Genomic DNA, 17,798 nt, shown 5'->3' on the forward strand with positions numbered 1-17,798 from the left:
CATTTCTGTATTTTGTAAAATGCATTAGTTGCAACGTATGGAGGCTAACAATTTATTCCTGTTAATTCAGTGTTTTTGCTCAAATCAAATTGAATTATCCAGTAGTATGAATTAAGTAATTTAAATAAAATTGCACAGGAGTTTTTTTTGTGCAATTTAAATTGAATTAAGCAACTTCAAATTAAAAAGAGTAGACTGTACCACAACTGTAATGTTGTGTAGTAGGGTCCTTTCATTACAGTGAAAGACATAAGCAAAGGCAAGTGTAGATCCCAAGTTATAGAATTCCACATATTCTTGTGAATTATCTGTACATATTTGAGTTCTTAGGTTTCATCAAATGTAGAAGTCCTCAACTTTCAAATAAAACCCCACAAACTATAACAAACCGTTTTAGAGTTCTACTTGTTATTTATTTAAATCACATTTCAGATTCAGCACAACCAGCTCCCCAACCTTCAACAGCACCATTAATGCTATGTTTCCCACCATCAACATCTTTGGGGTTATCACTGACCAGATGCTTAACTGGATCAGCCAAACTAACATTATGGCTACAAGAGCAGGACAGAGGCTGGGTACTCTGCGATGAATGGCTCATCTCGTGATCCTACAAAGCCTCTTGACTATCTACAAGACTCAAATGAGGAGTGTGATGAATACTCACCACTCATTAGGATGGGTGCAGCTGCAACAAACTTCAAGAAGCTCAACGCCATCCAGGACACAGCAATCTGCCTGATCATAATTCCTGCCACTGGACTCAATATCAATCTCCTCCACCACTGTATCTGCAGTACGCATCTACAGGCTGCACTGTAGCAACTCACCAAGCATACTTCAAGAGCACTTCCCAGCCCTGCAAACTCTATCACTGAGAAGGACAAGAGCAGCAATATCATGGGACCACCATCACCTCCGAGTTCTCGTCCAAGTCACACACCATCCTGATTTGAACATATGACACCATTTCTTCATTGTCACTGGGTCATAATCTTGGAAATTCCTATCTAATACCTTTGTGTGAGCACCATTAGCACAGGGACTGCAGTGAAGAGGACCCACTAATATATTCTCATGGAAAATAAGGATGGGCAATAAATGTAGCCTTGCCAGCATCATCCTCAGCCCATGAACAAATTAAAAAAAAGATTGCACTGTTAAACTTAAAATTGCCATCTCGTCATTACTGGTTAGCAGCGTAATGTCAAATTTTCATATGACCTCAAAGTTTCTCTTACAATCACTAATAATACAGTCTAAATGTTCACTGACTCTGCTCTAAAGCCCACAATATGAAAGGGCATGAGAAAGTTATGATGATCTTCCAAATGAATCAAATAATTTTCTGTTCTCCCCACTTCAACAGCAAAATGAAGCATTAATTGGAGACGGCATCAGTGGCGGTCGAACCTTCGATGGTTTCCAAAAAAACAAGGAGTGATGTCACAGGACAACAGGTAGGTGATTGGTTGGTGAGTATTAAGGTTTTTTTCCCCTCTCTTTTCTCTCTAACCTAGGACAGTGGTTTAAACTAGGTGCAGGAAACTACAAAGTGCTGTATTAAATTTATAGCTTAACTAGTTAAACTAATTAATATAACTAAAATTAATTAAATAAATAAAATAAGGCTAGATTAAGATATGGCAGGGCAGGTTGTGTGTCTGGACTGCAGTATGTAGAAGTTTGTGGACAGCGAGACTGTCCAAAGCCAACACATCTGCAGGAGATGTCTCCATCTTGAAACCCTCCTGCTCAGAGTCATTGAGCTGGAGTGCGAGTTGGAGACACTCCAACACATAAGGGAGGAGGAGGAATTTCTGGACAGTTTACTGGACAGTTTGATTCAGAATGCAGTCACACCCCAGTGGAAAGCACAGGTTCAGGAAGAGGAGGGTGTGGCTGGGTAGCAGGGATTCAGGAGAGGTTGAGAAGGAGGTCCGCAGCAACTGTTCCTGTCCAACAGGTATGAAGTACTCACGACCTGCAAGGAGAAAGACTGCAGGGAGGACAGCCACAATGCAGACTAAGATACCGTGGCTCAGAAGGCTGTCCAAGGGGGGCGGGGGGGAAGAGCAGAATAGAAATGTGGTAGTGATAGGGAACTCTATAATTAGGGGGCCAAGAACGAGAATCCTGAAGGGTGTGTTGCCTTCCTGGTGCCAGGGTAAGGGATATCTCAGCGGCTGGAGAGGAACTTGGAAAGGGAGGGGGTGAATCCAGTTGTTGTGGTCCATGTTGGAACAATTGACAGAGGTAGGTATAGGGAGGAGGTCCTGCTGAAAGAGTATCAGGAGCTAGGCTCTAAATTAAAAAGCAGGACCTTGAGGGTAATAATCTCTGAATTATTGCCTGAGCCATGTGCAAATTGGCATAGAAGCAGACAGATCAGGAGAATTAACATGTGGCTAAAGGGTTGGTGTGGGAAAGAGGGGTTTCTTTTCGTAGGAAACTGGCATCAGTTCTGGGACAGGAAGGAGCTGTACCAATGAGACGGGCTCCACCTGAACCGGGATGGGACCAGTGTCCTAGCGGAAAGGGTAAATAGAGAGGTGGCAAAGGCTTTAAACTAATAAGATGGGGGGAGGGATCTACAAGAAACATAACCAGCCTAATTATAAATAAAACAGGAAAAGAGAGCACAGGAAAGAATAAAGTAAGGGAGGACATTGATGGCATGGGAATAAGTAGAGTTATAGAACAGGAGTCTAAAAAGATGGTTAAACATAAAGTGAGAGGAAATCCTATTAAAATGAGTTAAACTGTCTGTACAGCAATGAACACAATGTCTGTAATAAAATGGGAGCTGGAGGCAGTCATGCATTGCGAGGAACCAGACATAGTAGGGATTAAGGAGACATGGCTACAGAAAAATTAGGACTGGGAATTAAACATTGCAGGGTATAACGTATTTAGAAAAGATAGAGGGGGAAAAAGGGGAGTGGAGTAGCGGTACTTATTAGGGATAACATAATAACAGCAGAAAAAGGTGATGCAGCTATCAGCAAGACAAAAATAGAATCCATATGGATAGACATAAAAGATAATAAAAGATCAATCACACTAATAGGTGTAGTCTACAGACCACGTAATAGTGGAAGGGAGGAGGAGGAAGAAATATGCAGACAAATGAGGGAAATGAGTAAAAAACATAGAATAATAATTATGGGGGATTTCAAATACCCCGGTATTAATTGGACAGAAGAGGTAGGTAAAGGGGATAAGGAATGGAGTTCCTACAATGTGTATAGGACTCCTTTCTAACCCAATATGTAAAAAGCCCAACAAGGGAGGTTTCGCTATTGGATCTAGTAATGGGGAATGAACCAGAGCAGATAAGAGAAGTAAAATTAGGGGGAAACATCTAGGCAATAGTGACCATAATATAATACGCTTTAAGATGATAATTGAGAAGGACATAAGTATGATGAAAACCAGGGTATTAGAGAAAAGCTGATTTTGAGTGCCTGAGAATAGAACTTGGGAAAATAAAATGGGCAACAATATTGGCAAACAATGATGTAGAATAGCAAAGGGAAACATTTAAAACGGTGTTCAACAGAGTGCAGGAACAATATATTCCGCTAAAAGGAAAGAACAAACTAAACACTAATGAGACTCCATGGATGAATAAAGCCATAAGGGAACAATTGAGGGTAAGGAAAGCGGCATACATTAAGTACATAGACAGCAGGGGAGTGCATGATAAGGGAGAATATGAAGAGATTAGAAGATAAGTCAAAAAAGCAATTAGGAAGGCAAAGAAGAACTATGAAATTAAATTATCAAGGAACATAAAACAAAATAGTAAAATATTTTACAGGTACATCAATAAAAAAGGGAAGGTTGGGATGGGAATAGGGCCATTTTCAGGTTGGCAGGCTGTAACTAGTGGGGTACCGCAAGGATCAGTGCTTGGGCCTCAGCTATTCACAATCTACATCAATGATTTGGATGAGGGGATTAAATGTAATATATCCAAATTTGCTGATGATACAAAGCTGGGTGGGAATGTAAGTTGTGAGGAGGATGCAAGGAGGTTTCAAGGGAATATAGTCAGGCTAAGTGAGTGGGCAAGAACATGGCAAATGGAATATCACATGGAGAAATGTGAAGTTATCTACTTTGGTAGGAAAAATAGAAAAGCAGAGTATTTTTAAAGATTGGGAAATTGAGAGATTGGGAAATGTTGGTGTTCAGAGGGACCAGGGTGTCCTAGTACACGGATCACTGAACGTTAACATGCAGGTACAGCAAGCAATTAGGAAAGCAAATGGTATGTTGGCCTTTATTACAAGAGGATTTGAGTATAAGAGTAAAGACGTCTTACTGCAATTATATAGACGAGACCACACCTGGAGTATTGTGTACAGTTTTGTTCTCTTTACCTAAGGAAGAATATACTTGCCATAGAGGGAGTGCAACTAAAGTTCACCGGACTGGTTCCTGTGATGGGGGATTGTCCTATGAGGAGAAATTGAGTAGACTAGGCATATATTCTCTAGAGTTAGAAGAATGAGAGTTGATCTCATTGAAGCATACAAAATTCTTACAGGGCTTGACAGAGTAGATGCAGGAAGGATGTTTCCCCTGGCTGGGGAGTCTAGAACCAGGGGTCACAGTCTCAGAATGAGGGGTTGGCCATTTAGGACTGAGATGAGGAGAAATTTCTTCACTCACAGGGTGGTGAATCTTTGGAATTCTCTACCCCAGAGGGCTGTGGAGGCTCAGTCGTTGAGTGTATTCAAGACAGAGATTGATAAATTTTTGAATATTGAGGGAATCAAGGGATATGGGGATAGTGCAGGAAAGTGGAGATGAGGTAGAAGATCAGCCATGATCTTACTGAATGACAGAGCAGGCTCGAAGGGCCAAATGGCCTACTCCTGCTCCTATTTCTTATGTTCTTATTAAGGGGTAGACAGGATAATGTCACAGGTAACGATCGAGAGATGGCAGAAATATTAAATAATTATTTTGCTTCAGTAGTTACCAGGGAGATAGAACAGGCGGACATGACATTGGATGAAATAACAACAGAAAATGCTGGAAAAACTCAGCAGGCCAGGCAACATCCGTGGAGAGAAATTATAGTCGACGTTTCGGGTGAACCCTTTGGATGAGATTAGTAAACTGCATTTAAAATAAAAAAGGGGATATATTAAATAAACCAATCAAACTCAGAGGATAAAGCCCCTAGTCCGGATGGATTGCATCCATGCATTTTAAAAGAATCTAGGGAAGAGATAGCAGAGGCATTACTACGCATATTTAATAATTCGTTAGAAAGAAGTGTAGTGCCAGAGGACTGGCGGACAGCTAACGCAATACCTATATTTAAGAAGGGGGATAGAACATGTCCAGGGAATTATAGACCAGTCAGCTTAACATCGGTGGTAGGAAAAATAATGGAATCCCTACTAAAGGAGAAAATAGAAGAACATCTGGAAACCAAAAACATAGTAACGAATAGTCAGCATGGATTTCAAAAAGGAAAGTCTTGCTTGACCAACCTTACTGAATTTTATGAAGAGGTAACAGAGAAAGTAGACAATAGTAATGCAGTAGATGTAATTTATCTAAATTTTCAAAAGGCCTTCAATAAGGTACCCCATAATAGACTGATGAACAAGGTCAGAGAATACGGAGTCAGGGGACAAGTAGCAGAATGGATTGCTGGCTGGCTTCAAGACAGAAAACAGAGAGTATGGGTAAAAGATAGCTATTCACAGTGGCAGAAGTGGGGAAGTGGTGTTTCACAAGGATCAGTGCTGGGACCACTGTTGTTCACAATTTATATTAACCATTTAGACTTTGGAATCAAAAACACAATTTCTAAATTTGCAGATTACACCATTTTGGGGGGATAGTCAATACTGAGGAGGACTGCAACAAATTACAGGAGGACATTAATAAACTTGCAGAATGGGCATATAATTGGCAAATGAAGTTCAACACAGATAAATGTGAGGTATTACATTTTGGTAGGAAGAATAGGGAGGTCACTTATCACTTGGAGGGTGCGAGTCTAGGTGGGGTAGAGGAACAAAGGGATCTTGGAGTACAAATACGTACACAAATCACTAAAAGTTGCGACACAGGTTAGCAAGGCCATAAAAAAAGCAAACCAAGCACTAGGGTTTATTTCTAGAGGGATAGAATTGAAAAGTAGGGAAGTTATGCTAAACCTGTATCGAACCTTGGTTAAACCACACTGTGTACAGTTCTGGTCACCATATTATAAAAAGGATATAGAGGCACTGGAGAGGGTGCAGAGAAGATTTACAAGGATGATACCAGAAATGCGAGGGTATACATATCAGGAAAGAATGAACAGGCTGGGTCTCTTTTCTCTTGAAAAAAGGCTGAGGGATGACCTAATAGAGGTCTTTAAAATTATGAAAGGTTTTGATAGAGTGGATACAGAGAGAATATTTCCACTTGTGGGGAAGAGCATAACTAAAGGCCATCAATATAAGATAGTCACCAAGAAATCCAATAGGGAATTCAGAAGAAACTTCTTTACCCAAAGAATGGTGAGAATGTGGAACTCACTACCACAGGGAGTGGTTGAAGCAAAAAGTATAGATGTATTTAAAGGGAAGGCTAGACAAGCATAAGGGAATAGAGGGTTATGCTGATAGATTTAGATGAGGAAAGACAGGAGGAGGCTCGAGTGGAGCATAAACGGTAGCATGAACTGGTTGGGCTGAATGGCCTGTTTATGTGCCGTATATCCTATGTATGTAATATATTCAATCGACTTACTTTCAAATTCATTCTCTCCGGTGATGATTAACTGGAGTTAGTTAATGTTTTGATTTTCACTCCAGTTAATATTATCTTTCTGAAATTAATGCCAAAGTTAATATTTCAACTCACTGTTCCATCAAATATTCTCATTTAAGTATGAAAGCTATTCATTAAAATAATCTGCATCATTACTTCCTTCATTGGTAACACCTTTTTCTGTCAGTGCTCAGCTTTCATGCTGGAATAAATATGACTTTTTGTGTTCATCAAGGTGAGTAATGTCAGTGCTGGGGTATGGGAATGCTTCCCCACTCTGTCTAAAATCAGTAGCAAGCAGACCCAGGTAAGGTATAGCAGGGGCGGACTCAAACTATACTCAAGGTAAAAACAATAACTGTAAACAGGATGATTAGTATCCATATATGACTTTTGTTGTTTCCTTCCAGCTACCACAGAGGGAAAAAAATATGTAAATATTAGCTAATTGCTTAATGCTGTACAAAGTCCTTTTGAGATGTTCGATGAGCAGAATCTGCTTCAACTTATTTTAATGAACACTTTATACTTTCTTACAAACGCTCTGATGCTGAAATGCTAACCTATGTTTTTCTCTTTTCAGCTGCTGACAGACTTGCTGTACATTTCCAGCATTCAGTTTTTCACACAAACTACTATTCTGTCAGGATGCAATAAGTGTCATACTGTTATGGCCACAGTACTGAGGATATCTGTCACTGCAATGCTCTTTTCCTACTGGGGTCCACAGATTTTAGTGCATTTCATCTAGTTAGAAGACCAGCGGAGAACTGCATAATGGCTGCCCTCTTTATTTGCAGGTTTGCAAAAAATGTATTTCAGAACAGTTTTCTTGCAAAAACACAAATGTCGCCTCGGGTACCATGATCAAACCACTTACCCTATTTGCAGGTAATTTTACAATATGGGATCTGTTACTGGAAATAATCCTGGTGAAAAACAAACACAGTGTTACTTCATTTCAATGATTAAAAAATCAGCAATTATAAACATAATAATTAAAAAATGGGTCAATAGTTAAAAGGCCACCTGGTTATAAATGGCAAATGAAATAAAAGCACCTTGTTGAGTGATCGTAGTGAGGTTACAATGCCATGTGACTATAAAGTTAGAACTAGCTGTTCATAAAGGAAAAGAACCCACAGACTGAACAGGGAAATGCTCAGTGGAGGCGGGTCACTGTGTCTCCTGGCAGGAAGGGTAGGAAAGTTGGAATGGAATAAAGAGGAGATGGTTTGGGTACAGTCGAGGTACTTTCCCATGAGGGGGAAAGGCATGGCAACCAAAGCCAGAACTCCCTGGATGATGAAAGAGATAGGGAATAAGATGAAGCAGAAAAAGGGGGTGTACGACAGATGTCAGCTTGAGAATACAAGTGAAAACCATGCTGAATATAGAGGTAAGAAGTCACACAACACCAGGTTATAGTCCAACAGCTTTATTTGAAATCACAAGCTTTCGGAGCGCTGCTCCTTCTTCAGGTGAAGTGGAGAAATGCATAAAGACACAGCTTATATAGTCAGAGAATCATGTCAGATGTTTACAGGTAACCTTTCCAACTGCCATTTATCACACCTCGGCAGAGAGATAATCACAGCAGTCAAAGGTGTGAATGGTGTCCAAACAGGTCAGTCAGGGAAACATTACATCAAAGAACAATGAGGTGGGGTCACAAGGGGTCAAATATTGCAGATGCTGGGGTCTGTATGAAAAACAAAAAAAGACAAAAAACATTTGTTTTGGCTGGAAATCACAGCAGGTCCGGCCGCATCTGTGTAGAGAGAACAAGCCAATGTCGACTCGAGTCTGGATGACCCTGCGTCAGGTGGGGTTACATGTAGCGTGACATGAACCCAAGATCTCGGTTGAGGCCGTCCTCATGGGTGCGGAACTTGGCTATCAGTTTCTGCTCGACGATTTTGCGTTGGCCATGTTCTCAGCCTGTGCTCAGGACGCAGCAGACCAGCTACGAGACACCGCCAAACAAACAAGGCAACGGAACTACGCTACCTACATGCACACCAAGAACAGGAAGCTTGAGAAACTTGGCATCACCAGCAGCAGCAACCAAGCCTCCCCCGGTACCACGGTTGAAACCACAGGGAAATCCATCGTCAACCTGTCCGACCACACCCTTCAACCAGACGAAATTGAAGTTCTCAGCCGAGGGCTCAATTTCTGCCCCACCACCAAAATGGACCCCATCGGTCTCGCGGCAGACACAGAGGAATTCATCAGGGGAATGAGGCTCCGGGAATTCTTCCACAAATCCCAAGATGTCAGCAGCGAACCCAATGAGACAATCAATGATCCGGAACAGCAGACAGAGGGATCCGCAGTGCAGCGACCGAAGAAGAAAGAGTCAAATTGGACCCCTCCGGAGGGTCGCTGCCCTAAGCTTGACATGCTCAAGCTGTCAGGAGATGCATCAATGCCAGATTCATCAGCCGCACTCACAAGACAGTCCAGAATGTCACCCGAGCACAACGCAACGCCATCCACGCTCTCAAGACCAACCGCAACATCGTCATCAAACCAGTAGACAAAGGAGGTGCCATCGTCATACAGAACAGAACGGACTATTGCAAAGAAGTATACCGACAACTGGACAACCAGGAACACTACAGACAGTTACCCGCAGATCCGACCAAAGAACACACCCGCCAACTCAACAGACTGATCAAAACCTTCGATCCAGACCTTCAAAGCACCCTACATGCTCTCATCCCACGTACTCCCCGCGTGGGTGACTTCTACTGCCTCCCAAAGATACACAAAGCCAACACACCTGGACGTCCTATCGCATCAGGCAACGGAACCCTGTGTGAGAACCTCTCTGGATATGTCGAGGGCATCCTGAAACCCATCGTACAGGGAACCCCCAGCTTCTGTCGCGACACTACAGACTTCTTACAGAAGCTCAGCACCCACGGACCAGTTGAACCAGGAACACTCCTCGCCACGATGGACGTCTCGGCACTCTACACCAGTATCCCCCACGATGACGGCATCGCTGCGACAGCCTCAGTACTCAACACCAACAACAGCCAATCTCCAGACGCCATCCTACAACTCATCCGCTTCATCCTTGACCACAATGTCTTCACCTTCGACAACCAGTTCTTTACCCAAACACACGGAACAGCCATGGGGACCAAATTCGCACCCCAATACGCAAACATCTTCATGCACAAGTTCGAGCAAGACTTCTTCGCTGCACAGGATCTCCAACCAACGCTATACACCAGATACATCGACGACATTTTCTTCCTATGGACCCACGGCGAAGAATCACTGAAAAGACTACACGATAACATCAACAAGTTCCATCCCACCATCAAACTCACCATGGACTACTCCTCAGAATCAGTCTCATTCCTGGACACACGAATCTCCATCAAAGACGGACACCTCAGCACTTCACTCTACCGCAAGCCCACGGACAACCTCACGATGCTTCACTTCTCCAGCTTCCACCCTAACCACGTTAAAGAAGCCATTCCCTATGGACAAGCCCTGCGAATACATAGGATCTGCTCAGACGAGGAGGAACGCGATGGACACCTACAGACACTGAAAGACGCCCTTGTAAGAACGGGATATGACGCTCGACTCGTCGATCGACAGTTCCGACGGGCCACAGCGAAAAATCGCATAGACCTCCTCAGAAGACAAACACGGGACACAACCAACAGAGTACCCTTCGTCGTCCAGTACTTCCCCGGAGCAGAGAAACTACGCCATGTTCTTCGCAGCCTTCAACATGTCATCGATGACGACGAACACCTCGCTAAGGCCATCCCCACGCCTCCACTACTCGCTTTCAAACAGCCGCCTAACCTCAAACAGACCATCGTTCGCAGCAAATTACCCAGCTTCCAGGAGAACAGCGACCACGACACCACACAACCCTGCCACAGCAACCTCTGCAAGACATGCCAGATCATCAACACAGATACCATCATCACACGTGAGGACACCACCCACCAGGTACATGGTACATAATCATGTGACTCGGCCAACATTGTCTACCTCATACGTTGCAGGAAAGGATGCCCCGGAGCATGGTACATCGGCGAGACCATGCAGACACTGCGACAACGGATGAACGGACACCGCGCAACAATCACCAGGCAGGAGTGTTCCCTCCCAGTTGGGGAACACTTCAGCAGTCAAGGACATTCAGCCTCCGATCTTTGGGTAAGCATTCTCCAAGGTGGCCTTCGAGACACACGACAACGCAAAATCGTCGAGCAGAAACTGATAGCCAAGTTCCGCACCCATGAGGACGGCCTTAACCGAGATCTTGGGTTCATGTCACGCTGCATGTAACCCCACCTGATGCAGGATCATCCAGACTCGAGTCGACATTGGCTTGTTCTCTCTACACAGATGCGGCCGGACCTGCTGTGATTTCCAGCCAAAAAAAATGTTTTTTGTCTGTTTTTTTGTTTTTCATACAGACCCCAGCATCTGCAATATTTGACCCCTTGTGACCCCACCTCATTGTTCTTTGATGTAATGTTTCCCTGACTGACCTGTTTGGACACCATTCACACCTTTGACTGCTGTGATTATCTCTCTGCCGAGGTGTGATAAATGGCAGTTGGAAAGGTTACCTGTAAACATCTGACATGATTCTCTGACTATATAAGCTGTGTCTTTATGCATTTCTCCACTTCACCTGAAGAAGGAGCAGTGCTCCGAAAGCTTGTGATTTCAAATAAAGTTGTTGGACTATAACCTGGTGTTGTGTGACTTCTTACATTTGTCCACCCCAGTCCAACTCCGGCATCTCCACACCCTGAATATAGAGAGTTCAGAGGGGAAGTGAAAAAGGAAATAAGAGGGGCAAAGAGAGAGTATGAGAATAGATTGGCAGCTAACATAAAAGGGAATCCAAAAGTCTTCTCTAAGCATATAAATAATAAACACGTAGTAAGAGGAGGGGCGTGGCCAATTAGGGACCTACGCATGGAGACAGAGGGCATGGCTGAGGTACTAAATGAGCACTTTGCATCTGTCTTTACCAAGGAAGAAGATGCTGCCAAAGTCATAGTGAAAGAGGAGGTAGTTGAGATACTGGATGGGATAAAAATTGATAAAGAGGAGGTACTAGAAAGGCTAGTCACCAGGACCGGATGGAATGCATCCTAGGAAGCTGAGGGAGGTAAGGGTAGAAATTGCATTGGTACTGGCCATAATCTTCCAATCCTCCTTAGATATGGGGGTGATGCCAGAGGACTGGAGAACTGCAAATGTTACACCTGTCATAAATCTCATCATCGAGAAACTACCTATGAAATAACACTGGACGGCCAGCTGGTGGCGCCGTCCAAGGAGTATAAATACTCGGGCGTTGGCCCCAGCTTTCCAGAGACATTTTGTAAGACAAGGAGCTAGTGGATACAACTAGACTTCCATGTTCTTAAACAAGTTGATTAAAGCCTTGCTTTATGCTCAAACCAAGTGCGTAGTGAGTTTTATTACGTCAACACCCTTGTTCAAAAAAGGGTATAAGGATAAACCCAGCAACTACAGATCAGTCAGTTTAACCTCGGTAGTGGGGAAGCATTTAGAAATGATAATCTGGGACAAAATTTACAGTCACTTGGACAAGTGTGGATTAATTAAAGAAAGCCAGCACAGATTTATTAAAGGCAAATCGTGTTTAACTAACTTGATTACGTTTTTTGATGAGGTAATAGAGTGGGTTGATGAGGGCAATGTGGTTGATGTAGTGTACATGGACTTCAAAAGGCATTTAATAAAGTGCCACATAATAGGCTTGCCAGTAAAGTTGAAGCCCATGGAATAAAAGTGACAGTGGCAGCATAGATACAAAATTGGCTAAGTGGCAAGAAACAGAGAGTAGTGGTGAACGGTTGTTTTTCAGACTGCAAGAAGGAATACAGTGGTGTTCCCCAGGGGTTGGTATGAGGACCACTGCGTTTCTTGATATGTACTAATGACTTGGACTTGGGTGTACATAGCACAGTTTCAAAATTTGCAGATGACACAAAACTTGGAAGTATAGTGAAAATTGAGGAGGATAGTGATAGACTTCAAGAGGACATAGACAGGCTGGTGGAATGGGCACACACGAGGCAGCACGGTGGCATAGTGGTTAGCACTGTTGCCTCACAGCGCCAGGGACCCGGGTTCGAATCCGGCCTCGGGTGACTGTCTGTGTGGAGTTTGCACATTCTCCCCGTGTTTGCGTGGGTTTTCTCCGGGTGCTCCGGTTTCCTCCCACAGTCCAAAGATGTGCGGGTTAGGTTGATTGGCTATGATAAATTGACTCTTAGTGTTAGGGGGATTAAATACGTGGGGTTACGGTGATAGGGTGGGATATGTGTTGGTCTAGGGGTTACGGGGATCGGGTGGGATATGTGTCGGTGCAGGCTCGATGGGCCGAAATGGCCTCTATCTGCACTGTGGGGTTTCTGTGATTCTGAGATGGAACTTAACGCAGAAAAGTGCAAAGTGATGCATTTTGGTAGGAAGAACAAGGAGAGGAAACTAAAGGGTATAATTTTAAAGGGGGTGCATGAACAGAGAGACCTGGGGGTATATGTGCACAAATCGTTGAAGGTGGCAGGCCAGGTTGAGAAAGCGGTTAAAAAAGCAAATGGGCTCCTGGGCTTCATAAATAGAGGCATAAGGCTCAAATTTCCAAGCCATGTGGAGGCAAGTTTGGAGGCGAGAGTGGTGGGAAAATTGCAGAATCGGGAGGCAGGAACCCATCCCGCCCCCAACCCGCCTCCGTGCCAATGTCCCAGGAGGCGGGTACCTGCCCTGTGCTGGGAGCCGCCTCCCCGAGGCGGGAAGGGGATTAGTGCCAATTAACTGCCTGTTAACAGGTAGTTAACAGGCAGTTTTTTGCCTAATCCCTATTTTTAGCCCTGAAGTGTGGGCTTCCCGACGGCTCCGAACCACGCTAAGTTAGCGAGGTGGACCGTCGGTCTGAAGGGGTTGGAGGGGTCGAGATGTCCATTGTGCAGGTGAGTGATGGGTGCATGTGTGCAGAGGTAAGTGTGTGAGGTAAGTGTAAAGTGTTTTAATAAGTTTTACTTACCTTTACTTTCTCCTGCAGGCTTCCTTCCTTCCGTTCTTGGGAGTCCCTCAGTTCACCGGCACAGAAAGCAGAATGGTCGCTGAAATGTCAAAAGCTGCAGCCTCTGCTTTCTGGTCTGTAAAGCTCTCTAACTGAGTCTGAGTAGAAGGACTCAAGTTAGAAGACAGATTGTCAGTGTTTGACAGCTTCACAGAGCTGTCAAATGCTGATTTTTCATCTGTCAAAAGCTCTTGACAGATGAAATGTCAATCACCGACGTCACCAGTAACCAGGCGTCCCTTAATTGGCCTGCTGAGCGCGTTTAACAAGGTCAATCAAGGGAAAATAGCATGGGTTGGCCACAAGTCAATGGAGGAGGGGCTACAACCCAAAAAGTGGGAGTCCCATCTCCATCACGTCCCCATTGACAAAAATCCAGCCCATAGAGTACAAAAGCAAGGAAGTTATGATGAAACTTTATAAAACGCTGGTTTGGCCTTAACTGGAATACTGTGTCCAATTCTGGGCACAGCACTTTAGGAAGGATGTGAAGGCCTTAGAGAGGGTGCAGAAAAGATTTACAAGAATGGTTTCAGGGATGAGGGACTTCAGTTATGTGGGTAGACTGGAGAAGCTAGGGTTGTTCTCCTTAGATTTGTTAGAGGTATTCATGAGGGGTCTGGACAGAGTAGATAGAGAGAAACTGTTCCCATTGGCGGAAGGGTCACGAACCAGAGGACACAGATTTAAGGCAGAAGAACCAAAGGCGACATGAGGAAAAACTTTTTCACGCAGCGAGTGGTAAGGATCTGTAATTCACTGCTTAAAAGGGTGGTGGAGGCAGATTCAATCGTGGCTTTTAAAAGAGAATTGGATAAGCACCTGAAGGAAAAAAATTTGCAGGGCTACGGGGAAAGGGCGGGGGAATGGGACTAGCTGAAGTGCTCTTGCAGAGAGCCGGCATGGGCTCGATGGGCCAAATGGCCTCCTTCTGCACTGTAACCATTCTATGATCTATGAAATGACCGTGCAGTGCAGTTAATACATTAACACTAGAATCATGTATAAAAAAAAGAGCTGAATTAGTTTCATGGATGAATCTGATTAGACAAGATTGTGAAGGAATAAGCCACATAACCTGTTCAGAAAAATACACTATCTTATGAAGGAGTTCTGGCCTTATTAAAACATGACAAACTGGGTTTGGAAATTTAGAAACCTAACTATGAAATAGTTATGAAAACATTCTGGCTATTGAGATAAGACAGTTGTTGACCCTGAATAAGTAACCTTATTGAAACAGAAGGTGCAGGCTCCGACAAGCTGACCTATTGGGAACAAAACCATGGTTCACCCTGGATAAGGTATTCTAATTTAAACTTCGTAAAGGTGGCACATAAGATAAGGAACATCTGCCCTTGTAAAGATGACATAAAGGAACACCTGCTGTCACACCGTTTTATATGGTAAACTTAGAACACCTAGAGATGAGACAAGCTTCTGTAATGTTACATGTTGATATAGCAGTGGAGAGTTGCAGAGGTCGGCAGAAAGATGAATAGAGATAATTAACTTGCATCAGCAGAAAACCTTAAAGGAATTACCACTGGAAAAGGGTATAAATATTGAACTCTCAAATGGAATATCAGACTTGCTTTAATCGGGCAAAGCGATTCTCGACTTCAGAGGTGGCTCTGTAGTCTACCACTCTTTGTACCTCGGGGATCAAAGGTTTTTGATATTAATGGATATCCTGTATAAGAAACCTTTAAGAACTGTAATACTGTAGCGAAGTTAAGATTTAAAGGTAAGATTCTCTGTTAAAAAGATAGTACGTTTTCTCTTTTTAGAACTGTTAATGTTGCGATTGACTGATTCACCAACTGTAAATTGCATGTCAGTTCTTTAATAAATCTGTATATTTTTAGAATAGTCTCACATAAGACTTCTGTATCAAAAACTTGCAACCTCAATCTCTGTACACTCTTTGGTGAGGAGTTGCAGAGTTCTGAGGGAGTTTTCCGGACCCACATAATATCCGGGACATTACAGTCTAGCTAAACTTATTAAAAGTGCTATCTGGAGGATGGTAACATTCTTGGGTTTCCTTTCCTTTAGGGAGATAGCCCAGACCTTTAGACTCAATTAAGTGTCTTTAGGATTCGGCTACCTCAAACTTTAGTTGAAAGTGAACGTCTGAGAAATACGCCTGATCCGGGGTAGCCCTAAAGGGGCTAGGACTAGTAAAAATCCCTTGAAGATGGCACCACTGAGGGAACAAAGGAGATGAGAACATGCGCGCAGTGCTCAGATTGACCCAAGTGTACAGATTTGAGAAGACTGAACTGAACGGGCCATAGGAAACTTTCTTGTTCCTTCTCCAAGATTCCATTGTTAAATATTTAAGTAAAAGTACCATTGTAACAGAGGATGTGCCAGAGGATCCTGTTTGTCCATCTGTTTCTTGATTTCCAAGTATGGTGCCTATCAAGATAAAGAAATAAACAGTTACAATTCTGAGCACAACATCACAGTATATTGAAATGAATATAGGAAACATTGCATATACACAGCAAGTACTACAGAAAATGAAGAGATAAATTATTATTTCTGAATTCCGATGAACGTTTTCTCTCTAAAACATTTATCGATCTCTTTCCAGATGCTGACAGACTTGCTGTGTATGTCTAGTGTCTAGTGTTTTCTGTTTTTATTTCAGATTTTCAGCTTTTCTTTTTTTGTATCCATTATAGCCACATGCCCTGAACAACTACAGAGCATAAAATTACTAAGTCTGCCTCAGGCATCAAAATCAACATCCTAATTCACATCTGACCATGACATGTTCTATTTAATGTCACCTCCACAGTGATTTAATCATGATTTTAATGGGTCTATTAAAAACGTGAAGATCTTCCATAACATTAGACCATGTGAGCTGACTCTCACCTATCTGCAGAAATGTCTGGGTGACATCTTGAAAACCCCTGAATAAGGATTGGTTGATAATTTTCAGTAAGTGCAGCCCCTTCATATTATAGAAAGGTCCTGCTAAGGTCACAGTGTATAGTAGAAGCAGAGGCTAACAAATTCATGTGTAAGTTAATGTGTAATGTGTGATATCACTGTTAGAGCTAGCAAAATAATAGGAACTGATGTAGAACAGGGAAAGCCACACAATTTCCTTTAATAAAATGTGCATCATTCTGGAAGTTTATAGAAACTTATCTAATTGGAAATAACATTTATTTATAGAGCACAAAAACATTGTACAAAACAAACTGAAAAGCAAGTTTGAATGTGCAAAACATAAAAATGACTAAAGTTAAATGCCTTGGGATGGTTTATTAATTTAAAGGTGCTATATAAATGCAAGTTGTTGTTGAAAGTCTAGGACAGTACCTCTTGTTCAAAGTACCCTCCCCCAGTGCTGTTTAAGAGAACATAGTAATAAATAGATTTCGCCAACAAAAACAGAAAATGCTGTAAACATTCAGTAAGTCAGGCTGCACCTGTAAGGAAAGGAAGAGTGTTAATATTTCAGGTATAGGTCTTACTCAGAACTGGAAGGTAATACAGATGAACAGCTTATAGGAAGGAACACAGCAAGTGAAAGGGGGAACATATAAACAAGAAGAGAAAACAATGATAGTAAAGGGATTAGGTGGCGAACAGGAGATGGTAAATTGATGGTAAATAGGGAATTCAGAAGAAACGTCTTTACCCAGAGTGGTGAGATTGTGGAACTTGCTGCCACAGGTTGAAGCGAATAGTATAGATGCATTTAAGGAGAGGCTAGATAAGCATAAGAGGGAGGAGGGAATAGGTGGTTATGCTGATAGTTAGATGAGGAAAGAATGGGAGGAGGCTCGAGTGGAGCATAAACGCTGGCATGGACTGGTTGGGCCGAACGGCCTGTTTTGGTGCGGTATATCCCACGTAATCCTATGTA

The 17,798-nt window shown here is 42.9% G+C and overlaps 1 protein-coding gene across 2 annotated transcripts in view; it reads right to left on the reverse strand.

Moving 5' to 3' along the window:
• parp8 (poly (ADP-ribose) polymerase family, member 8) overlaps positions 1–17,798 on the reverse strand; it is a 627,363-nt gene that overhangs the window by 41,324 nt on the left and 568,241 nt on the right. For both annotated transcript variants that reach the window (XM_085972589.1, XM_085972580.1), the window contains 2 exons: positions 16,263–16,330; positions 7,670–7,718 (listed from right to left, as the gene is read on the reverse strand). In XM_085972589.1, coding sequence (XP_085828715.1) covers positions 7,670–7,718; positions 16,263–16,330 — 117 coding nt within the window. The remainder of the gene's footprint in view (positions 1–7,669; positions 7,719–16,262; positions 16,331–17,798) is intronic.

The sequence above is a fragment of the Somniosus microcephalus genome, chromosome 2 (assembly GCF_052327205.1).
Source record: "Somniosus microcephalus isolate GS21.2 chromosome 2, FLI_Smic_1.0, whole genome shotgun sequence".
Lineage (NCBI taxonomy): Eukaryota > Metazoa > Chordata > Chondrichthyes > Squaliformes > Somniosidae > Somniosus > Somniosus microcephalus.